The 25811-nt window shown below is 46.3% G+C and overlaps 1 protein-coding gene across 3 annotated transcripts in view; it reads right to left on the reverse strand.

The window, feature by feature from the left end:
* AMOTL1 (angiomotin like 1) overlaps positions 1-25811 on the reverse strand; it is a 94110-nt gene that overhangs the window by 20328 nt on the left and 47971 nt on the right. For all 3 annotated transcript variants that reach the window (XM_026109190.2, XM_064505114.1, XM_026109191.2), the window contains 4 exons: positions 16211-16499; positions 10714-10858; positions 9557-9646; positions 420-565 (listed from right to left, as the gene is read on the reverse strand). In XM_026109190.2, the coding sequence (XP_025964975.2) occupies positions 420-565; positions 9557-9646; positions 10714-10858; positions 16211-16499 (670 nt within the window). The remainder of the gene's footprint in view (positions 1-419; positions 566-9556; positions 9647-10713; positions 10859-16210; positions 16500-25811) is intronic.

Genomic DNA, 25811 nt, shown 5'->3' on the forward strand with positions numbered 1-25811 from the left:
ACCAAACCCTGTATCACGGAGCCACGTGTATCTCAAAAGCCTCCTGGCATTCGCTGAGGAGAAATAATAGGTATCAGCATCACATGTTGTTATTGCAGTACCTGTCCAGAGTCAGTGAGCAGTCAGCTTTTTCTTTGATAGTACTGTTAAGACCTACACTTACATTAGCCATCAGCTAGTACAGTTTGATCATCTTCCTGGTTACATGTTAAAGGCTCTGCTCAGAAAGCACCTATGCTTGTGGTCTCTTTTGCTTGTTCGTCTGGCTCAGTTTTGAATAACTACGTGTTTTCTGTCTGGCAGGGCAAAGGTGAGGGGAGCAGGAGAGAACTGCTACACCATGGCTAAAAGAGATTCAAGACTTGGATGGAGAAAGCCATCATTTGACTCAGAGCAGAGGAATGATACCCATGTCTCACCTCCTCTTCCAGTTTGATGACCTTGGCTTGAGCGTTGTTTAGAGCCTGGTCCAGGATTTCGATGTGCCTCCGCTGATCCTCGTTGGCAGAGCGCATGGCTGCCAACTCCATCTCCAACTTCTCCTTCTCCTTCAAGTGCTCTTTGTCTGGAAGAAAGACAAGAACAAGAGCTGCTCTATAAGAATAGCTCACAGGCTCTGGGCCACATGCCAGAGGTAAGCTGGCACCTCCCTAGAATAGCAAAAACTGCAAAACAGTGGTGAGCGTGGCCCTTACAACACAGCGCTTGGGATCTAACAGTGCTCAGATGCAACGGGCAAGGAGTTTCTACTGCCAGAACTTGCGTTCTTGTTGCTCAGCTTTCCATGAAGGTCAATGGCAGAGACAAGTGGTACCTCAACTGGTATCTGCACTAGCAGAGTTGCGGATCCGAGCGCTTACAATTGTCTCTACTATTGAACTTCTAGCACATTCCCCAGCAAAATTTTGCCTTGTGAGAGCCACCTCTTTCCCAGACAATGCTCAGGCCCTCCTTGAGGGCAGCGTACATCAAGGACTGTTTATAGTTGTAAATCTGGATGCTGTTATCCTGCTATAAGGGACAAGAAACCTTGGCCATGTGGATGCAGGCAGTGCCATGTGCAATCCATTGCATTTGCAAGGATAGGGGTGCCTCTGGCGATCATGGGGTACAGAACATGTGAAGGAGTCAAATAATAAACATAAATCTGTACTATATAGCCTGAACATTGAAGAGGGCAAAAGCAATAAAGGAGAATAAGATAGGGGACATGATGACCCTGGTGTGCTGGAGGCTGCATGAAACCTTGAGCTGTGCAGAATGTGAGGGCAAAAGACATCTGGGTCCTCCCTGTGCCTCCCTCCTGCCCAGGGCAGGGAAATGGTTGGCCAACACATGGTCAGGCAACAGCTGCATCTGACCGCCAGGAGGTAAAAAGGCCTCTTGCAAAGTTTTGAGGAACAGATTGACTTCTGAGTGCTTTCTGTGAGAGCGAATGAAAGTGCCTCACAGAGAAGCCCCCCTAGATGCTTTCCATGTGGCCTCCCTGACCTATCTCTATTCAGTTACTTGAGAGGACAGTTATCCTCCACGGATGGGCTTTCTCTGGCCATACAGCCTCAGGGGGCCATGGAGACACTTGCAGAGCTCTGTCAGGGCAAGGAACGTGCTCTCTAACCCTGCTGGGATCCTGGTTCACGTTGTAGTCCAACACGATCTCAGGGTCCTTCTGGCGCCTCAAAGACCTGTGATCCTCTCCTGTTAAGCAACTTAATATACCAGGAGTAAGTGATCTCCTCCATCATGATGGTCATACCCAAGGCTGCCCATACAATCAGCCACGACAGCGCACGTCACACAGCACCCACCGAACAGCATCCAGCCTCAGATCTTGGTGCAATCCTCTGCCATGCTAGATCCAGTCTCACCATTGCAGCCAACTAAAACATACAGATACCTTCTGTGCTGAAAAAATCTTCCCTTTTTGGATAAGGTGTAAAACTATGTTAAAACCTGGCTAATTTCAGTCAGCTTTGCTCACATCTTTTCCATCAGCAACAAATCACAGGCAAACCATTAACTTTGCTGGCAAATTGCCTGCTGAAAGGGTCAGGCCCATCTACATCTGCCTGGACAGCGCTGAGAAACTATTTCTGGGAATACAAGCATCCCTGGCTGATCACTGGGTTCCTGCCCTCTGACTGCAAACAGTTAAAGATTAGTAGGAGCAGGAGATGGAGGCTTCATTCAGTGAAATCTGAGATTTCAAAATCTGGCCTTCATTCTGAATCACACCAAAAATAGAGTATTTGGAAAGCCTCCATGAAGGAAAAATTTCTCCAAAAATTAATTTGGCGCCAGTTAAACATTGTTTTGATTTTGACTTTTTAAACATAGCATTACAGAATGTATTATTTCTTAACCAAAGTGAAAAGCTGCTCCAAAAATATCAAAACATAGAAAATCTTCCTCTAACATCCAGACTGTCCCACCTGAGTCTGAATACTCAAGTTAGAAGTCCCACCATCCCCTTTCCCAGAAGTCACTGAGGAGGGACAGGAAACCTCATAGGGCCAATGTCAGCCCATTCAGACCGGAGCTGCCCTCTGGAAGGACCTTATTCTTCCTTAATTATAGGTGGGATGAAAACAGTGTTAATTTACACACTCCTGGTAGGCATCTACGTGAGGTGAGATGAATACAAGATGAGCCATGTGGAACAAGGCACATGTGGCTGAGGGGAGACCAAATCCACTCATCTTTCTATTTACGCTAACAGGAGGAACTCGGCACCTCAGAAAAAACAGACCCTAGCAACAATGCCTGCACACTGGCCTCTACAAAGCCTGTGAGCAAAATACACCAATTCCTGTGCCTTCCACGCCATTAACTGGCACCATGAGACACCTGAATATGACATGACCTGAATTTTTCCCACACCAGCAAGGAATTTTAAATTGGATATGTAAGCTTCTTCTTTCAAAGCAAATACATTTACTTCAATCAGATTCAGCCGAAGAAGTGTTAATATGCATTGCAGAAAAGTGTAAATCCAGACAAATTATCAAGCAGCTAATTTCATTAGAGGGTGAGGGAGCTGAAAGATGAATGCTATTACAGTCCTGTGGCATTAAATTGTCATGTGCTGGGACCACCCCTGCTGCACTGTGGATTTGAAACCTATGTTATAGGAGGACAGTGTGTACAAAACAGGACTTGGGACCTTCGCTTTCACCTTTCATCAGCAGAACTCGAAGCACTCTGCTTGTCCTGCTGCGTTAAGTTTTTTATTCCCTCCTAAAAAGAAGTGCAAGGTTATGCCATTCACAGAACGACTGCTGAACCCACTAAAAAGCTGGCAAGAATAATTTACTTAACAGCTCACAACACTTCTCCCCATCAGCTTTTCACTGAAAAATGCTGGCAGTACTTTCCTGTATTGCATTAATATTTAGTAAAGAAGGACTTTATTGAATATACCTTAAATTCTCTTCAAGTACGTACAGGTATTCTTAAAGCCTAAAAATACTGTTTTACGGTGCTACACTCTGCATATCCTTTATGAAGGAAGTTATTTCTACCTGTGCATGTGTTTATTACCTAATAGTCTCCAGCTAACAAATATTTCTGTTGTTCTCATGCATCAATCGCCATATCCCCTCAAGGAACTGATCCCAAAAGGCTCCTCTTCTGTTGCTTACAGCTGTAACCTTGCAGCTTTCCAGCCACTACCTCTGATTGCTGTATTTTAATACACTGAGGACATTACACCTATATTCTGTGTCTGTGGGTTAACAAAAGCTTTTAATCAGATCAGTCTTGAAAAAAAAATGAGAAACGTTTTTATTAGTGTACTATTTCCCTATATCAGTTGAATGCATGTCCTCAAAGCCACCTATAACTACATTATACCTAAGTATCAACTCATTTGACTGATTTATGGACCATATCAATGCATCCTAAGTTTGCTCCTTGCTGGGATACCACGCAGTGGTAACACTGACATCCTTTAAAGACACTGCTGATTCCTACAGAATGATCACTGTTAATGGAACAATATTACATCAAATGGTGGCAGCGAGAGCAGAATTTGGCTCCAGGAAGTTCTGCTGAAATAAGAATCACTTTCATACTATGTTCCTTGTGGGGTTTCCAACTATTTCTCTTATGCAGGTTTGTATTTCTAGATTATTGCTCCTTCCTTACAGCTGTTAATTCCAAGGAGGCTCTCTAGTGACCTTGCCTTTCTTAAGTAAAAACTGTGGGACGTATTTAGCCTCTCATCGGCCTTGCAACTCCTGACATGGCAAGTGTGCTGATGAGCTCTGCTGTCAGCCATCTACAGACACGGGTGTATGCTGCCGCAGCTGTTGCCGGCCTCCTCTCGGGCCGGCTAATTCGCCGGGAGGCGTGCTGGGTAACAAGAGCCACCTCTTCTGCTCGTTCAGCTCGAGCCGTGACTTGGCCGACTCGAGGGGCCCGACCTTCTAATGGTGTCAGGGTGATGAGCCACTGGGCTGAAGGGCAAGGTGGACCCTCATGGCCTGTGACACCATCCAGAATGTCAGAGACTGACAAATATGGAAGGATGGGCAAAATCTGAAATGCAATGGGGTCTTTTTGCCTCCTCCAAAGACCTCTCAACTACCGTTTTCCACCCCATGAAACATCTGGATAAACAGATCCCATTCACTCAACTCCACTTCCCAGAATGAGGTTTTTAATAGATTCTTCACACCTTAAACAGGTCCAGAGAGTGGAGCTTCCCTCCAGAGAGCTGGAGCATGGTTAACAGCAAAGCGAATACCCCTCTGGCCCAAACCCAGCTGCACTGCCCCCTCTGCAGCCGCAGAGCTGGATAAAGACTTGGTTAGGCTAAGGCAGGCCTGAAGGAGAAAGCAGAACTGGGGAATCAAGCATTTCTTTTTGCCCTCTCTGTCCAAAAAAAAAAAAAAAAAAAGAAAAGAAAAAAAAAGGAAGATACAAATGGGCACCCAAAGTTTATCAGGCAAAGTCCACGAAAGGAGCCTACCTTGAGTGGCTGAGCTGAACAAAGGAAGGCATTCAGAAGAGAGATCATTTTTGGAAAAACAGTAGTAAAATCTCAGTGGGTCAGGGCACTCTTTCTTTTTAGCTCATTCCTGCTTCCAGGATGGGGAAGATTAAGCTTCTATTCACATTCATTCCTGAACACCTCTGCCAAGAGTAATTCCCAGAGTAGCTCGCTCGGTCCGGGTTGTTGCATACCCATAAGGAATGCAACTGCATGTGTGCAGCCACGGCTTCCGCTTTTCAGAAAATCAGATACTACAGGTCTCCCAGCACATTTCACAAGGAGCAGCTGCGTTAACCCCTGTGTCCTGGCCAAACGCCAGCAGAGCTCATTACAGTTTTCCACCCTACATTCCTCCTGCAGTTTCAATTACAAATGGCATGTTCCTGACAAAGCTCTTTGGAGTTCTTGCCATGTGAAGACCGAGGAAAGGTTGAAAAACTGAACGACTTCATGCTCTGCAAAGATGAGGCCCATCTCAGCTTTTCTTGGATGATGATTAGCAAGAATTCCATGCTGGAATTAACAATTATGATGAATTTTAATGTACTTAAATATTAGAAGACAGTGTCTGCAAAGGAGATGGACATCTATATATCTCTCTTTAGGCAGCTACTTATCTTTGTACCTGTGCAATACCTTTAGAATTATCAATTGCAAGCAATGAGAACTAAATCCAAATTAGGACCACATCAGTTAACCAGGCTTGTGAGTACCTCCTGAGGTAAGCTGGTCAGAGCAAGAGTTACTACTGCTTTAATGGCAATACTTAGGGTCAAATTTTGCACTGGCCATGCCACAGCAAATCCACTGATCACAAACGAGCAGAATCTGGCTATCACTTATTTTCTGAATAAGTGAAAGGGTAATCTCCTGGTTAATGACCTAAACAGGGATTCAGAAAGGTCTGATGCTTTCTCCTCCTTCATCAGAGGAGGCCACACTGAGGAAGCCACGAAATCTCCGCCGGTGCTAGTAGGTTTATTTACCTGTGGAAGTATCGTCGGGAGCTTAAATGCATTGTGTTCTGATTTACAGCTTAGGCACTTCCATTTGCATTTCACGAAGTACAAGTCAGGGAGAATTTGACCTTCATGTGCTGAAAACTGAAAACGGATTTCCCACTCCCCTCCCTTTTTGAGGGTTGGGGTAAGCCACGCAGAACAAACATATTTTTCTATACAACACTGTTTCTTCAGCTCCCTGTGTTGTTCCTTACACAAGTCCTTGTCTCTGAAAGCACAGGAGAAGCACTTATCTCCTGATGTGCCTTCCTCGTGTGTGTAACACACTTCTGGGAAGTGAGAGATCAGGGATACCTGAAACTTATGCCTCTGATTATTTTCTGTCTTAACTACCAAGTATCTCTTAGCCTGCCCAAAACACCACTCTCAAACACATCTATTGTAAGCATTTTTGTTGGCCAGATTCATAAAATGGGAATATTCCTTCATCTGGGATTTTTGGGGCAGAGCTATATATGCACATACTACACAGCATACCTACCACACAGCCGACATTCCCAAGCAGCACAAGGCTCTACCCTTGCACTGCAAGGATGTCTGTGTATCCCCAGGAAAGGGTCCAGGCCACGTCTGACTCCATGCATGTGCATGTGGAGTTAATCTGGATGTGCACAGACTGCAATCTGCCTCAGACTGCTGAAAAACCAGCAGCCTGGATGAACCCCGGCTCTGACAGAGTGGCTGTATGTCCAGAAATCCCAGAAAAACACACAGAATTATCAGACTCCACTGAAATAATTTTTTTCCTCTGATACTCTCTATCATAAGCTCTCTCTCTGTCCTACACCCTTGAAATCATTCTCAGTCTCCTTCCTTCTCCCTAATCACAGCATCTTTCAGCCTCCTTCTAACTTGCTCTTCTCTCACTTGTATGGGCCTATGTGCCTTAATCATTCGTTGCTTCATGCCTTTCCTTAAAAGAACCTTTTTCACTGACAAATCATCACATAATTATCATGAAACTAATAGCATATGAGTTCTCTACTGCACTCAATACAATAGTAGCATTTTTCATTACATCCAAATGCCTAGCACCTAATACTTTGAGGCACACAGCCTGACTTTGCCTATTATTATTACAAAGAATAAGAGTTTTTGTCACCTCTCATCTCCATCTCAGAGCAGATGACTTCTCTGCACTGCTACACTGCTAATGTGTGATCCTTCAGAAGGGAGAGCACTTGAAGGAGCTGAGAAATGAGCCCTGCATAGGCTGCCTTCTAAGGCTTCTTTCAGTGAGTTTTTCCTGTTACTGGAGTTTTACTGCAATATTAATTCTATGTTTGCAGTTTTACCAATGGCAAGTGTTAAAAAATACTGCAGGAGTTTTATCCTTCTTCATCTTCTTCATGTAATCATGAGACTGACTTAAAAATGATAACATTTAGGAAGTTGTTAATGTTGGATCCTTTTTATATAACTTATGGCTTTTGAACATTAAGGGTCATGTTTTCAGGCTATTTTTCATAAATTTAGGGACTAAAACTTTGCTTTTGTTTTCCTAAGGAAAGCTATAAGATTTGCATTTACTAATCTGACCTCATAAGCTACTATCTTTCAGGAGAAAAACCATGAGTTCCATGACAAAATTGCCAGAGCCGATGGGAGTGCATGTGGGCACTGTGAGCCCACCTTTTCTCCTTTTCTAAAAATGACTGCTTCAGTCTCAATAGACAAGTATACACATGACCAGACAAAACAAGCTGCACTGAGTGCAGTGAGGCTGGAGCTGAACCCCACTCTTCTTTCACTTTTCTGGCTGAGCCCCCTACCAAAAGATGCAAGGGATGGTGCAAGTCGTGCTTGCAAAACCCCCGGGTTGGCAGTGGGGTGCAACTCACGGCACGCTCTGCCCCTCGGGAAAACATCACGAACATCAGCATATAATTGCGGTCAGTGGGATGGTTCCTGGACTGCCAGAGGATTTCCAAGAGAAACCCTTTATGAACTTTCAGCGGCATGCGTTTGACTGATACTCTAATATCAAGCTAATTATTCTGTGTGGCAGAGCAGCCCAAGAAACACGACTAAAGAGGGCCTATTTTATATGTGCCCACTTCTTCTATTCTTAGAAGCACTTTACAACACATTGGTAACATTTAGCTCTCTGGCCTAGACAGGGAGACACTCCAAGCATCCAGCTCCTCTGCTGTGATAGGATCCTAAAAGCTATATTTGTTCATAAGCTGTGAATTGATAGCAGTAATATGCTGAGAGCACAGCATAAAGGTTTATTGCTAGCTACTTATCATTAGGCACACAAAGCATGGTTATGCTCTGGCAATTGACTTGGATTTGATCTGTCCTGAGGGTTTTCCGAGCCCTCGCAGCTACCGGTGTATGGGGAATCAGCCGGTCTGTTTGTGTGTGAAGACAGGAGCCCCCAGCCTGTAATTTGCACCGGCGTGACTTAGCCTGAATGCTTCCCAAGGACGACACGGCTTACATACCTATAGTCTTAGCTTAACGGGCTGCCGCCCTGGGGGCATGCCTCCACAGCACTGTTAATATGGCAAAGCTAACACAGTCATGGGAAAGATACCTAGAGTCACTTTTGGTTTGTGCACACATGCACCAAGATATCAGCCGTGTTGCCGTGCTGGTATCGTTACTGCAGGTGGGAGCTAGGAAAAGGCTCTCCCGCCTTCAGAGCGGCAGGCGGCTTTGCTGGGCTGGCGGTGGGCATGCAGAGTGCTGTTACGCGCTGCACCGTTCCTGGAGGCAGCCGGCTCTCCAGCTACGGATTTGCAGTTGCAGCTTGGCTTCCATGGAAGCTCTTGGTGCAGTAAATAAAGCAGAAGGATCAGCTGTACACAGGATATTTGCTTCAATGGGCTTTAAACCTGCAAGCTGCTGCACAACGCTTACATGGTCAAACTTTTGTGAGATGCATCTTTGAGAGCTGCAGATGCTTGGGGTATACAAGCAGCTACGTGTTGTGACATGGCATCAGGCTGCTTGGGTTTTGGTTTGTCTGGTCATGTGGAGCCATCAGCATATGACAGGGAAATACTACAGCACTGTGCTCAGTCATTATGGGAGCCTAAAACTTAAAGGGAATGGATACTTTTCACAGTGGCAGAAACTGGACAACTTTTGTCTCTTCAGTCCTCAGTCAAAAGGAAGGGTCCTACCCTGCTCTCCTTCCTGTTAGTCAACCCATGGCACTGACAATAAAATCAACAGAGATTGCTTTGGATTTTTCCCAGCCGACAGTAGAATTTGGCTTCTCTAAAAAGCATGCATCTCGAGAGATGATCCCCGCAAGCAACACTTCACAATTCCAGATAAATATTTATCAAAAATAAGCTAAGTTGTGTTACCATTAACTCCCACTGCCTGGTTTTGGTGCTTAGAGAAAAACAGTCTAAACAGCCCAGCCGGCAGCTTAAATAAGAGTATATGATGAATTAGCTGAGTTAAACCAAGCCATAAGGAAAATAAAAAATAACAGCAAAATATTCACCTCCACTCCCGCACATATATATCTATATAGATATATATGTGTGTTTTCAAAACAGATGAATGCAGTACTTACTCTGAGTGACATAAAGGCCCTCTGTTGACTTATCTTCATGCCCATCAAACTCTCTGCTGGCTAGCTGCCTATTGGCAGTCTCCAGTCGTTCTGCACAAAACAGGAAATACTTTAAGTATAAATATATGTATATAAAATTGTAGGCCAACCAAGAAAATAAGATGCATGCCAGTAGCGCAGTATAAATAGACTCTCTGAAGGAGGGCATTAAAATGGAGGCTGACACATACATCAAAGATGAGGCTCTAGACTTCTTCCATGAAGCTGTGTCTTTGAGAACACCTTGATTTACAGCAGCCGGGGGAAAAGCCTCGGCCATCTGTGGCGGACTTGTCTGAGCAGTTCATTTTGCACACTGCAAAAAGTGTGCGCTGCATTTGCAGCCTGAGTTTCTCTAGCTTTTGGGCAGCAAACGGCTGTGCCCTCCTCGCCGTGAGAGTGGGGGGTGCTCCAAGGACTGCCCCGGTGCAGCGGCACCCACGCGCTGCGCCAGGTCTCTCCGTGCACCCGCCGGGAGAGGGGCGGCTTTCCGCAGCCATGCCTGTGCGGAGAGAGCTTCCCCTGGGAAGGACCACGACCAGAGAGACGCGGCTCCCTTCCCACACCACGGGCAGCATCCCACTGCCTCCTGCTCGCCCAAAAACACCTGGCAGACTCCCCAAACTGATGCAAAAAGCATGACCCAGTTCTCAGAGGGCATCTCACTGGACAAGGAGGTACCAAAGTACACGCATCAGGGTGATGGCGCTACCAGTTTTTACATGTTTTTTTACACTAAAAAGAGATACCTTTGGTAATTTGATGTGTACTGGCTAGTGAAGGCACCCAAGTTAGAGATTCATGCATGGTTGCACTGTATGGCCACTCGCTGTCAGTTTGTTGGAGCTCGACCCAGCCTGTGGCCTGGTGCCCTTGCAGTCAGCCTGGTATCAGAAGTGTTAAACTCAAAGGCAGTGTTTGAGGCTGTCTCATATTTTGCCGGAGGATTTGTTTGTAACTGGGGAGGTGATAGCAGTCTTGTCTTATGTCAGTGAGCAGAGCCTGATTGCTCCAGTTTATCTAAAACATGTGTGACACTCTTCGTCTGAAGCCTGCTACTTTGTGAAAAGTGAAATGCTGGGGCAAAAAAAAAAAAAAAACAAGCAAACTTAACGTACCGCGGAGATCCCTGTTGAAATCGTGGAGCCTCCGAATTTCTCCTTCGAGTTTATTTCTCATAGCTTTGTCCAGAGACTCCCTCTTATTGGTGGTCTTCACCAGGCCCTCGTAAGCTTCCGAAATCCTCTGAATCTCTATTTCGAACTGAAAGGAGAGAGACCTCCCGTTAAAGCCGGGCAGGAACGCGTGCTGTGCAGACACCAGCGTGCCAACGCGGGGGTGTGCGTCGGGACGATGCCCGCTCCACGCAAGCCCACGGCTCTGCAAGGAGGCTTTGTACCGGCGGACGACCACGCCGATCCCCCGCGCATGCCGGAGCGGCGCGGCCGCTCGAGCCGTCCTGCCTGCCCTGCGGCCAGCGTGCACGCCACGACGCCCGGCCGGCTGCTGCCAAGCGAACTCGGAGGCGGCCGGAGAGCGACGTGGTGCAACCGCCCGATCCCTGCCTTCGGCTGCCGAGGCCGCGCTTTGAAGCCGTGCAGGCGGGAGGCGCTGAGGAAGCACGCCTATTTGCGTGGGCTGTATTCTTTCCTAGAAAGGCTTGCAGGAGATGAGATTTATTATTCTGCCACTAGGGATGACTCCCCAGTCCAAAACACAGCTCTGAGCACTACATGCCGCTATAAACATTTTAGGCTAGACTCTGACCTCATTTCAGTTGCAAACTATCGTGGTCCGCTCATTTTTTTTCTCTTGACTGAAGACTGCTACACGAAAGAAGAGACTCTCTATTATAAACCAAACCTATTGTTTTGGGTTTTCAATACACTTGGCTTTATCTCCTTGAAAACTGGCAAATTGCATGTTGTCCAGTTTGATGGACAGGGCAGTACAGAAACAGCCTTTAGCCATGAACTTGCGTCTTAAATCTGAACCCCAAAGACTGGCAGGAGGCGAGTCACAGGGAGAGTTTTGTTGTTCACGTTAATCAGCTCCAGCTTCTTTAATGAGCTAATCTCACGTGAAATGTTACCGCTCCGGTGAAACCAATGCTGGAGTAATCATCAGCACTGATGTGGGAATCTGCTCCCGCATGCCTGGCCCTTCTGTTGGTGGAGAAAAACTTGATAATGCGCAAGCAAGAGAAATGACTGAAAAGCAGGAGATATATCCACCCCCCCACACAACCTTTTTACCTCTTGTGCTTTTTTAGCCACTCGAATCAGGGGTGGGACAGACTCACATCTGCGCAGCCACCCCTGCAGAAGGTAAGCCGCTCACCAAGGCTGATTAAGCTCTAGGTTTAATTTGCCAGCTGCAGCGCTTACAAATAAGAGCTTGAGCCCCAGTAGCTCTGCATCAGTCACACACACTGTTTGCACAGGCATCTGCAGCCAGGTTAAACCAGCCAGCATTTGTGTTTCTCCGCAACGCCAGGTGCCAAGTTGGCTGCAGCTAAGGCCTGTGGGTTCGCAGCATCTCCGAACCGCGTGGTGGAGCAAAGCCAGGCAGAGCCATGATGGGTTAGAGGCTGGGAAAATTGAGTTACCCTCTGTGATTTTTGCTTTCAGTTGCTCAGACACAAAGGCTGAAACAAATGACAAGCTTCAAAGGCCAATGAAACCAGCGACAACGATAGCTTCAAATTAGCCCCCAAACTTGCCAAGTATCACCTCACATATCTCAGACACATGGTGATTTAGCAGCTAACATGTATTTCACACACACACATGCTGCTCCCCAAAGGCATGGTATTAAAAGGTACCATAGACACAGCAGTTTCCAACTAGCAATTCTCCAGGGCTCAGAGAAGAGCTGAACCATGGCACCAGACCATAGTCTATGTAGTCTGTGTCCTGAAAGTCTTTCTTAGGTGAACTACAAATGATTACTCTGACTTTCCACCTTTTTTTTTTTTAAAAAAAAAGCAGGAGCTCCCTGAAGCATTGGTACATTTTAGCTAATTACATTTCAGAAAAGTAGGTCCTCCTTCCGCACTCCACTGACACACAACTAGATACCAGGCATGCTCCGGCTACGGGGACACCATGTTCAGAGGGATGCTGAATACATCCTAACTGCATTGCTCTAAGAGTTGTACGATGCATCCAAAGGTGGGGTTTTTTGTATCCTTTCTTGTTCTTGTGCTCAGAATGATCAGCAATGAATTCATTTCCCACCAACAGGAAAGCAGGCTTAAAAAATAACATGATCTAGGGAACATGACCTAGTGTTCAAAATTCAGCCTAAATCTTATCATTCAAACACAGTTGATCAGTTTTCTTCTTCCTCATATACATAATGGCACAAACTTCTATGAAGCCGCATCATAAAGTCTGATCTTTTGTGAGAAAATCTGATTTTTTGTGAATTTTCTAGAATCAAAACAACCTGTCAACTATTTACTCAAATAACAGCACCCAACCACATCTTCCTCTATCACAGCGATCTGAAAAGACAAATGTGGCGCGTGAAATACATCAGTGAGTCAGAGATCTCAAGGCAAGAGACACCTATCTAGCACAATCTCTGCCATAACATAAAGTACCATGTGCCCATGCCCCACCGCCATACAGGAGTGCCAGGCCTCCAGGTTAATTTAAAGGTGTTGGATGATGGACAATCTGGCACACCACTGGAAGCTGTTGCAATAGTTAAGTATTCTCATATTTTTAAAATGCCTTGATTCCTCTTTGAGTTGAACTGAACTGGTTTCAGCTGCTTGCTCCTGCTACGTTTTTTTCTTTAGATCAATGTGACCTCTACTAGCAAAAGCCGTCTATACTGAAGACTATATTTCTATACTCTATAGTCTACAGACTATATTCAAGCTACCTCACACCACTTCCTTTGAGCATTTAATCAAACTCAGCTTGTCTAACTCTCTTATTGAAAGAAAGATTTAGCCAAGCTCTTATCATTTTTAAGGCCCCTTCCTGAATCCTCAGCTGCCTCATCTCCACAGGGCCTCGCGCTCAGCCAGGGGCCCGATGCCTGCTGTTCCTCGTGCCTCCTCCCGCGCGAGCCTCCACCGCCACAGGACGCCTGCTATGGAAAGCTGCTATCGCTGCGAGGCAGATGTGCCGGCACGGCAGGGGTTTCCACAGCCCCTCCGTTCTGCCCAGCACTGTTTTTTTCAAGCAGGGGCAGCCGCTTTTCCCAGCATTTCCCAAAACACGTCACCACGCAGATCTCCTCCAGCCCTGACGACAAGGACTTGCTGCTGGAAAAGGGAGAGCCTCCCTCGGCACTGAGCAAAACTGAGGGAGGGAGGGCAGAAGAAGACCAACAGAGCAACCAGTAAGGATCCCGATAAACCATGTTTATATTTCTCCGCAACTCTGTGATTTTCCTTCCTTTCTACTAAAAAAAAAACCAAAAACCTCTCCTCTCCCTTGTAGCTCCTAGCGCCAGCCCACTCAAACAACTCGCACAACATGATGCTGGGAGGCAGTAGTCTAGCCTGGCAAGTAAACTTCAGTATGGTAACACTCTCAAACAAAAACAAAATTAAGGGCGAAAGTCAGGCACAGAAAAGCTAAAAAAGAAATGAGCACAAAACTCCCTCAGCTCTTTTTAGATAAGACAACCAGACAACAGCACAGGGATTAATCACTACCTTGTACCTCTCTGCAAAATGTCTATTCAGACATGACTTCAAATTTGACAGCCTTAAGGTTGATCTGCTCATACTACTGCCCAGGGAGCTCTCTAAGTCATGCTGGTTCTCTTTCTCTAATTTCTTCTCCTGTTCTGTTATGAATAAAAGCGGAGGGAGGATTGCCCTACCTATAGTAAACTTGTAATAGAGAGACAAAAAAGAAAGTACATCTTGTGACCCTTTCACTTCCAGCAATAGGGAAGAGTTTCCACATCCAAAGTACGTAATTTAATTCACTGGGCTTTTTTTAGAGGCGATGTACAGCTAAAACTGTGAAAACACAGGAGCCTGCTAAGGGACCTTCCCTGTCCAGGCATTCAAAAAAAAAGGCAAACAAAGGATAATGTGTGTTAAGGTTTTGGTTCAGGAAATTTTCCTGAAGAAAGAATGCACTCGAGCATGTGTTTCCCTTTAAGGATCTGCCTACATTCCACTGGAGTCAATGGGATTTGAGTCCATGTTCTGTTGACTTAAGTGAGACTTCAGTCCACACTTGAATACCTTTCTGTTGGTGTCTGATGCAATAGACTCTTAGGGCATCCAAGATAAAGAGAACGCCGCTTCTAAGAGGGTAAAAGAAAATCTGAGTATTTTTAGGGCATCATACTCAAATATCTTTTATTAAACAATACAGCTTTTGTAAAATTAGTATTTATTTTTGTCCACAAAGGCCGCAGAGAAGTCAGCATTAAAATCTTTACAGATGTCTTCACAAATAACTAACATAGCTGCAAAAATTTCTCTACTAAGTTTGTTTCTGTGACTACAGCAGTAAAGTCACCTGCTTGCAGAGGAGGATACTGCAAAGATGGTAACAGCTACAGAACAAGAGGGTTTTTTTCTAACCCGTCTGAGCTTTCTGGTCACAGATTTTCCCAAAGCCGAGGTCAGGGGACATGGCCCCTCAGAGCTGCTTCTCTTCCCATCAAAGGTGTCTCCCGCACCCTGGTCCAACACAAACACAGCAAATTTTAACTCCTGTTTAAACTCCTAATTTGGCAGGCCTAAGCCCATTTGTGTGTAAGTGGCGGGAAGTCATACGTGAAATAGTATTGTAGGATCCTAAATAATTTGTTTGGTCTAGGCCCTATGGATCCAAAGACAGCAGATTTGGAGAGCATTTCTGCTCTGATTTCTGTGAGCTCTGACTTCTAAGAAACATTACTTTGTTTGATTTGATTTTTCACTTTTGTCTTCCCTTGTCACTCCGGGCAGTGAGCGAGGCACCGCTCTTCTCCACTGGAGATGCTAAGTGTGCATATTGAAAAGAGGGTGCAGGATCCCTCTGTAAAAGGTTTCTTGGCAAAATCTTTATCAAATAGTTCTTTCAGATAAAGTGGCAGTGCTCTTTGAACCAACACGTTCAGATGTGAGTGTCCACAGTCAACCTTTAGAAATCCATCTAGCAGTCATTGAAAGCCTCTGTCTCAATCACATTAACAAATTTCCAAACAACAACCAACCCCACTACAGGCCACTACACTTTCCTAATAAGAGTGGAGCATAATTTTAGCATACTGTGTGGAACAAGACCGCTCAGGAAAGATTTGGCTCAAGTCTGTGCCAAGCCTAAGCTGTGCAGCACCCAGCAGTAGACCCTGCCCCAAAGAAGCTACTCCTGCGAGGCTGACGCTGAAGGATGGAAGGGGAAAGTCCCCAGTAGAACGATGCTTGACAGGCTGCCCTGTTGCACCTCAACAGCAGAGGAGTGCGCAGACCTCGTGCCACGGCATTACACATCCAGGTCCACCACAGAGGAGCAGCGGTTAGAGACAGCCACCATCATACCACTGGTGCAGTGACATGAGGCAGCCTGGGCCATATGGACTAGCTTGCAGGTATCAGCTGAAGCAGTGCTAAGACAGTTGCTGTGCCTGTGGTTGCCCTTCACATACCTTCTGCAATTTATCCGCCTTCTCGTAGTAGCCCTCCAGCTCCTGCCGCAGCACGTGGTTCTCCTCGGAGAGCATCTCCACCATCTGCTGTGCTCGCTCCACGATGGCGAAGGCGTCCGGCGTCAGCTGCTGGCCCGGCGGTGTGCCTGGTGAGGGCTGGGCAGCGACGGGCGCTGGAAGCGGGGGCAACGCGCCCGAGAGCAGGGGGCCAGCGGTGGAGGAGGCCTGAGAGGACATGGGGCTGTGCTGCTGTGCCGGCGCCGATGGGAAAGGTGGTTGGCATTGTCGGCTGCAGGGAAGCAAGCGCGGGGGGAGGCGTTAGATTGGCGCATATTTGAAAATGCACTAAGTAGCTAGAGAGCAAGAGCGTTCGCGTAGTTTCTATATGTTTTATTAATAGGATTATTACCGTACGGTCATGATTCTGGTCTCTAGTCAGTGCTAAATATCAACAATCACAGCAGTAACCGGGTAAATTGTCTCCTCGTCTGTTCTTGACAGTGATGTATACATATGGCATGAAAGAATAAAAGAAGCACTGAGCTGAAAACGGCTTTTTTGCCTAGGTGCACGCAAACATTGCAGCCTCCTGCTACCCCCACCTTGTCACAAACCCCACCACAGAGAAGCTGAAGCCCACAGACTCTAATGAAACACAAGGGATGTGCTACTCACCCTTCAAAAACCGGCCCCTGCCTGGAGCAAGCAGGCAGGCTGGTGGGCTGAATTAAGAGACGAAAGGAGGCGGCGGGAGCGAAGCGGTGTCCCTGAATAGCTTTAGCAAGCAGCAAAGGGAAGGGCTGCCGCAGAACAGCTGGCTGGACAGCCCTGATCAATCATGGCGAATAATGAAAGCCATCTTACAGTGCAAGACCTCATTATGTCACTTGACGACTAAAGGCATCCATCACCCCCCCCCACAGCTTGTATCAGGGAAGGTTAAGAAGTGAGTTGGTCACAGTCTATGTAAACCTATTTGTGGGCTAGGCTTTCTGACGGCGGAGGGCTCTTTAATCTATCAGAGAGAGTCCTCACAGAGTTTGCAGTGGTTGGAGAATAATCCAGGAACGTATTTTAAGATAACCCTGAGGCTGGCATCCAGTTGTGACCTAAGTACCTCGCATCTGTCATGCACTTCACAATGCCCTGCAAGCTGGAGAAGTGAAACTGTCCCTACTGTAAAAAAGATAACTCAGGGCAGAGAAGCTCAAAGCTTGTCTGTAGGAGACCCCATGCCACTCTCCATGTGCGTAACCCTGCCTGCAGTACCAGAGGCAGCCTGGAGATCCAACGAGGTCAACCTGGACCTCTGAAACTTTGCCAGGGTAAACGAAACCATGCAGCCCCACAGTGCAGAGCCTAAGCTATTCCTTACCCTAGCTGCCAAAGCCAGTGTGTGTAGAGCTGACTCAGACATTTCTGCACCGCACAGGCCTAAGTGACTCAACTCTGGCCACACTGGACACATATGTCACATGTCAGAGCTGGAACCTCCCAAGCCCTATATTAACATCTCAGGGTCAGTCACATGGCAGCTCAAGCTGATCCAAACGGCACTACTGATACCCTGGTCTCACCTGGCCCGTCTCCCCCATTCCCAAGCTCTACCTTGGGCCAACACTGCGGCTCACTTGTCCAGGCTGTAGGTCAATGCAGGGAACTGAGACAGCCAAAATCTAACCCAGGGAAAAGTAAAAGCAGTCCATTTTCAGCTAGCTCAGGTCCATGCCTCACTTGCCTTGCCACATGAACGCAACAGAGTCAGCTCTGGAGACAAGAGGGAAAAGAGGGAGCCAGGCTGAGCAGTCACAAAAAGGGGGGCATTACAGAAGCCATAATGTGGAGAAGCTGAAAGGGTTGACAGCAGAGGGCTCTTTAATATGCCATGTAATAGATGGGAACTTCTCAAAGAACAGAACCCAATTTGCAACGGCCAGAAAATAAGCCAGCTGCCTAACACCACCTGTTCTTCCACGCCTGAAGTCTTGCAATCAAGCACTTTCTAAAAGTTATATTCTGGCTTAATGACAAGCTATTAGGCTTGCTGTTAGCATCACTGCCTTTATTTCTGTACCATGTGCTAGGCGGGAGATCTAACTATAGGATATATTTACCTCATTTGGTCTCACAAACCTTTGACTAATATTTTTTTATACAGGCAATTTTGTGCTATATAAATACATAATAAATATGATTACCGCTGTCTTCAGAGCCTACACAACTTCTCAAAGTGGGGTTTTCAAAAGCTCTCAGTGTTTGCGTAATTCTACTCCCAATGATAATAACCTGTCGCTGCCTTCGATTGCAGCAGAACAAAATGAAAAGCGAATGCACTTTTAAAGCCCTGCGCTAAAAGCTAACATCTCTACTCTAACAAGCTTGTCACCATCGAGTCACACAATGGCAAGGAAAGCTGGCAATTCAGCAATATCTTCTGTCCAAACAGATGAAAAACAAACACAGCCTTCGCAGCCCCCAGAACGACGTGCATACGTAGTCTAGCATGCCCATCCCGGCCCTCTTTCTCTGCCCAAAACAGCGACGCTGGCACAGGAAAGGGCTGGTGAAACGGAATGAAAAGCAGCGCTCAGCCCAAGCCCACCCCAGGCTCGCATGCCGTGCGCCCCGTTAACATGCGCCGCAGCACCTCTCCCGTGTGAGCTCCCTGCCGTGGCTGGCTTTGGCCAGCCCTGCCCATGGAGCCACCTACACAGTGCTTGCTTTGCCTTGAGTCTGCTTTTACCAGCCCAGCATAGACATCCCGAAGGCTCTGTCTCTACTGGTAAAGCAGACATCTGGTCCAGCTCAAGAGCGCAGCACAGGGTCACTCCCTGTGGGCATTGTGGATGTACCAGCCAGGCTAGGAGAACTTGGTATCAGTGACCTTCTGGGCTAGATGGCCCCAGGAAGACCCTCAGGCATATTACTTCTATGGTAGAGATGCAGCTTAATTACTTAGGAGCTAAACTTCTACAAAAAGTGACTAAACTTTCTCAAGGACAATAAGCTGGGGAGGTGCTGTATGAAACCTATGGCTCACAGAAGCTGCTGTCAGCAAGAAACATTGTGAAGTAGGAAAAAGTATTGCTAGGCAAGGGGAAGGGTAAACACTTCTGAGACTACTTGCTGCATCGACTTTATCTTCATGTTAATATTTTTTATATTGTAATCTACTCTGGATCATCTTCTAATTCACTATTTCACAAGCACATGAGTCTCTGCTGAGGAAAGCGTGAAGCACCCATGGCTGGCAGCTTGCACGGTTACACTGCGTTTCTGCTCCATCTCTGCTGGTAAAAACACTCCTCTTGCTGGTCCCCACTCCCCCACCCCATCCCGGCAGCGTACGACACAACAGCAGTGCTGGGCCATGGAGAAACAGCAGAGAAGAAACTGCACCAGCTATGCAAAAGGCCCCCTCACTGGACAACACACTGCCTTGAGCCAAGATCCAGCCTGACCTGCAGGAGAAGGTCTGCCTCTGGCTGAAAATACGTGTGCCAATACAGAGCCAGGTGACAGATGGGGCACGTCAGCACCTGATTTCGGGTGCTGATCACTTGTACACACCTTCAGGATTAGAACATTTTAATCTGGGGAAGTTCCTCATAAACTCAAACTTCTCAGAGCTCAGGAGGATGAGATAGCCCTGGGCTGCAGGCCGTCAGTGGACGTAACCCAACACAAGAGCCGTAAGGGCTCTGCTGAAGCGTAGCTGCTTGGCTCCGGTTCTTAGCGTACTCCGCAACTCTGCAACCATGAAATTTGAAGCATGCATCTCCCCCCGCTCCAAAGATATCCTGCAAAATGTCAGCCAAGTTTAAACCGCGGCAGTATCGCTTTCCAGAGCCTGCAAGCAAACCGAAACAATGCTTGTGCAAGGGCCGAGCGGACAGAGGCGTCATGCGGGGCGCTCAGGAGGAGGGCCGCGGGAGACAGCGGGGTGCCGGTGGGCAGTTCTCACCGAGGCCGAGTCCTGCCGCAGCTCTTCGACCAGCTGGCTGCCAGCTGTGGGGCCTGGTCCTCATTTTGACATCGCCTCAGGGTGGTGCCAGCCCAGGAAGTAGCAACGGTCCCCACGCGCTGGGTCATGAGCCCTGTTCTCTCCCCGGCGCCTGTGGCCAGGCCACCCTGGCCAGGAGCAGGCAGGAGCCAGCAGCTGCCGCAGAGCTTGGGCTGCCCCAGGAGCCCATGCCCAGATCCACTGGGGCAAAGCAGGTGCATTCAACGTAGCTGGGCCGTCATTACACCAAAAACAGGCATGGTCCATCCAACAGCACCAAATTACATAAGATAAGGTTACCTAAGTTCTGTCTGAACATAAGGAAAAAGTTCTTTACTATGAGGGTGACAGAGCACTAGAAGAGCTTGCCCAGAGAGATGGTGGAGTCTCCATCCTTGGAGATTCAAAAGCCATCTGGACAGGGTCCTGGGCAACCTGCTCTAGGTCACCCAGCTTGAGCGTGGGGGTTGCACTAGATCTCCAGAGGTTCCTTCCAACATCTACATCTGTGATTCTGTGAAGAAGCCAGTGTTCTACACCAGATGGAGATCTGGCTCCTGGCCATACCCTCCTGATTTACCTTCCTGAGAGCTTCCCTCCTGACACTGCTCATAATGCAAACCACAGGAACCACTTTTTCCAGTGACCCCTCACTACCAGAGACCATTTGAGGAGGCCACTGGGTCCACTGCATCATGCACCGAGGTGTTCCCACGAGGCCACAAGCCGTGCCTTTTTCTTTAGGGTACCTCAGGGTGTAAAAGCCAGCAAAAGCCACCCTGCACTTGTCAGGGACCAGAGTATTTTATTTTTGCTTGAAATATTGAACGATACAGAACGGCACAAACGGCAGAGCGAGCAAACATCACTCGTAATGCAATATGTGCTTGGCCAGTGTTTGCAAATGCAGCCAAGCAAGCTGCACTCTTCAGTGCATCTGACAGCTCATCTACACTTAAAGGTTTTACCAGGATAATTAATTCAGCTAAGTGCGAGTTTGTTTGTCATTTCCAAAATAAAAGCCACAGCTGATTTTATGCAAGTAAAAGCCCAACTGTCTGGACACAATTATTCCAGTACAAAGGTGACTTGCGCAGATACAGATTTTCTCACTTCTTTGTGACAAAACCTTATACCAATAGAACACAATTTATATTGATCTCTGAATCTAAGCCAGAGGAGATAGATCAGCTTTTCTTTTTCATTACAAATCAGTATAATTAGCTGTTGTATATAAGCCCTTTAAACACTTGTAGAAACTCTTGACATGGTAATTTTGGGAAATCACATCAATTTTACTTTTTCACTTAACATTTCAGTCTGTCTAGCTTTACACTAAGGAGTGAGGACACATCCTCTGTATCTATATTTTCTTCAATTACAAATCACTCCTTGAGCTACTAATGATTTACATGCCGTAACAACAGTCAGGCACAAGATTCTCTGCAGCTGGGGGCATAAGAGAGATTCTGAGAAGTATTTTCCATCTTGGAAACTGAACTAGTACAATCTACATTACTCCGTTAAAAGTACGACTGTCAAACATCATGGGGATTAACTGTGTCTGATTTTCTGTTTAGTTGCTCATTTGTCCAAATTTAATTATGTAACTGAGCCAACTGTAAAATGAGTGTATATGCAATAAAATCAACACAGCAATTCATCTTAACAAATCAAAATTTGTAGAAATAGGAAAATTATAACATCAGCTTAATTCACATCCAAGTGCTCATGTAAAACTCCACATAAACAAAGCAATAAGGATTATCCTGAGTGCCTTTGGACGTAATATATTAAGAATGGCATTCTCAAATGCTTCTACTGTGCTTTAAATGTTGACTCTAGTCTGCATTACAGGAGGTTAAAATCTTCCAGCCAAACACATTTTCATTCATTTTAAAAGCATGATACTGTGGTACATTATGTTTTTTTGATACTTCTGCAACACCTTCAGCAACACTGGTATTAAAAATTTAGCATTTTTTTTGGTAGGCATTATTTTAGAAGTAGAGTTCCTATATATTTCTGCAATCCAAAGAGGAAAAATAGTTAAGGTTTTACGGATAGAGAGAGCAACACAGAGAGAGACTGAGCCTTTCCAGCGCTGTGTATTGCAGAAGAGAAGAGAACCTGTGGATACCATGCCCTGCTCATAGACTGCACTGTCTAAGTGATGTACAACTTGCAATGCAGCTTATGTAATGTCTTAACAGTGATCCAAATTCAACAAAATACTTGGCCATGGACCTCCCTTGCTGTTCATGAGGAATCCTGCAGAATTCAACAAGGCCTCCCAACAACTTTAAATTTAGGCATTGTCTTAATACACCTGTTGGACTGGAGTCCCTGGGAGCAAGAATGACCATCACAGAGGATTCTTTTTTTGGCAATTAGTAGTATGAAGGAACAAGAAACCCTGAGAGGATAATTAATCATAAACTCCGCTTGCTGTTGACCACCAGGAAATGGTATATACAGAAGTGCTATTGCTCTATAAAACAGGTGAGTTTTAGGAAGCAATGAAAATAAAATGCCTGTGTTCTGAAAAGTCTACTTCTGCACTGCTATGCGTACAACACAGTTCTCTTCCCTACAGGGAGGATTTGCCAGTGCAGTAAGGACTTCATTTCCAACATACCGTGACATTTACATTCATAACTAAAATGTCCACCTCTTACCTATTTAGCTTATCTTTCTCTGAATGGTTCTCCTTTCTTTGCCTCTGGGGCAAACTGGCCTACTTCATCTCTCAAAGATGGACTTCATCTCACAACTTTACACATCTACAGCATATGCTGCACGCGCGTCAGTGAAAAGAAACAGGCAACTCTAGGGTACGAGTCTTTCAAGCTACCTTAGACTTACTTCTATCTCGCAGTGACAGTAAAAGGTGCATAAAAGTGCTTATTTACGTTCATTGATTGGGAGTCTTGAGTCTAGAGACTAATCTCGGATTCAGGCATCTACCTGATTTCAAGTACAATTTCAGCAGTCAGGAAACAGACTTTTAAACGCTGTTTTTTGTAGCTGCGGCTAACGTAGTCCAAGAGGCATTAGTGACGTTGCCATGTGTCATGGCCCGAAAGGAGTCGTTCAGGACGACCTCCCTCCTCTTGGGACCAGCGACAAAGTTCATGATGCCCTTGGACTGAATTAAGGTGAAACGACACCAGCCAACCAGTTTTAAGATTTATTAACACAAAGATAAGGCATGTGGTCAACAAAAAAAGAGCAAAAAAGAGGGAAGGCGAAAAGAGAGAGAGAGAGAAAAAGATATCTCCACCCGTGGATCCAGCAGCATCCCGTTGGTCCTCTTCCTTTGGGAGTCTCGGCAGTGGGGGGGGCAGAGGGGGGAGCTCCCCTCTGGTGGTAGGTGGGTCCTCTTCACCCGCCACTCTGAGTCCGATGATGTTCCGCTGACTCCGCTCAACTTCTTCAGTCTTCGCAAACAAGCTCCCCTCCCATTCACCCAGTCTGCAGTTTTTATAGGTTCTTGCCCCGCCTCAGGGAGGTGCTTCCTCGCTTCCCATGCAGATTAGCTGTCGTGCGCAGTCCGCCCTCTCGGAACCTTCCAGAAACGGGCTGGGGCATCTGGGGGTCTCCTGCTCATGCGCAGATGGCAAATGAGTACATGTGGTTCCTGCCCTAGAGATGACCTTCTGCCCTTTTCGCGCCCTTTTTCCCCCGTGCAGGTGCACGAGGTTGTTTACCTCGCGGACGGCTCCCGGGGGCGCCGGCGCGGCATTGCCCGATGCGCCTTGGCAGCAGCGGCTCTGCAGCAGAAGCAGCAGCAATGTCGAGACAAAACCGCATTTAGTACCGGTTCTCTACACCACGTGGGAAAAAGACAGGATCATGGAGAAGTCAGTAAGAGCAGTCTGCTGATCATGGTGCAAGGGAACATGGATATATATTCCCATTATCAAATGCTGATATGACCAGAAACTGAAGCAGATTTTCCACAGGCAAGACATAGCCCTTGTGGTATCCCCTGGCTTAAGAAATAAGCAAAACCTTCAGAATCTTGTAAACACAAAGGTTTATTTCAAAACCTTTCTGCAGACTTGGACTCACAATTCCAGAATTCACTATTGTTTGTTAGTGATGGAAAGACTTGGACTGATCTTGGGGAGCAGCTACATTAGGATTTGCAGGGGAAAATTACAATCTGCTTTGAAAAACATCCTGAAAAAAGTGTTAAACCCTGTCCTCCATAGTGAAGAGGGCACAGGATACCATATTTCTTCTTCGCCGATATCCACATTTAGTACAGTCAGTCTTGCTAAAGCCCACTTGATTTTCAGCAAAAGAAAAGGTGCCTTCCTCAACCCCGTCTGCCTCTGCACTCCTAGAGGAAACAGCAGGGACAGTAACACAGAAGGGGGAAGACAAATGACGTTGGTATCACTGAAACTTCTGGGATAGCTTCATTTTTCTTTCATTTATTTTAATGAAAACAGTTTAGACCAGATGGAGACAATATAAAGCTCTTCTGGAGTGACTACTGCCACACTACATAACATCGTCCAGGACAGCCTACAATCCTTCACTCCTCCTCCATCACTCATTGCTGGTCAGCTTCCACGTCACCTGGCGGTGCGGCCTTCTGAGCAATGCTCAAGGTTGTGCTAAACTCTCAAAAAAAGATCAGCAGAAGTCAGCTTTGATGTTGGAGTGTAGGTACTCATCCCAGTGACATCCATCAGCTCTGCCATGCTGCCAAAGTACCAGCGTTACTGAGGTGCCTCAGAGCGAAGAAAGGACTTCATTGTCACCCCATCAGTGGCCACAGACATGAGGCTGAATGAGTAAATATAAACAGGTTGTCTGAAAACAGCACTAATGTAGGGCTTTTTTAACAAACAAATAACCAGAGAAGCCACACACTATTCTGGCAGTTAAATATGAGCTTCTGTATCCAGGCAGGGTGGAAAGTTCTGAGGCACACAAAAAAATGGGATTATCTTTACAATATTCCAAATCCATTCTTCAGTTTCATACTTCTGAAACCCATGGATTAAATCAGAATTAAAAGTGAATTAAAAGGTACCTGCATGAAAGACTTCTGCACATAACTATGAATAAAGAATCCCCATTAAGCAGTGGTGTTTCCAGTTCAAGGCCTTATTCCCATTATACACACTTTTTATTAACAGTGTGGAGAAGCAAATCATTCCGGATAAGAGTTACCAGGATTTGACAAGGGCCATGGATAGCAATGAAACGGATTCATTGCTTGCATTGAGTGATTTGGATCACTGCTTAAGCTGGGCACAAAGAAACAATATGTACTTGAACAGGTCCAAGCAGAAGTTCATCCACCTAGGAATATATACAGCAGGCTGCAGTAAAAGGAAATTCTATCCTGGGCTGCAACTACCCTCACATGTCTTAATGGATAATGAGACAGACAGTGAGTTCCCAAGACGACAATGTCTGAAACGGCAAGTATTCATGAGATACATAAGCAAGGAATATTGAGCCACGTTGCAGAGGTGATACTACATCTGAGTTTGCCTCTGGTTCAAATGGTACTGCAACACAGTGTCCTGTTCTCCCTTCCACAAGCAGCAAAAGGTTATTGACAACAGTGAAAGA

The sequence above is a fragment of the Dromaius novaehollandiae genome, chromosome 1 (assembly GCF_036370855.1).
Source record: "Dromaius novaehollandiae isolate bDroNov1 chromosome 1, bDroNov1.hap1, whole genome shotgun sequence".
Classification (NCBI taxonomy): Eukaryota; Metazoa; Chordata; class Aves; order Casuariiformes; family Dromaiidae; genus Dromaius; species Dromaius novaehollandiae.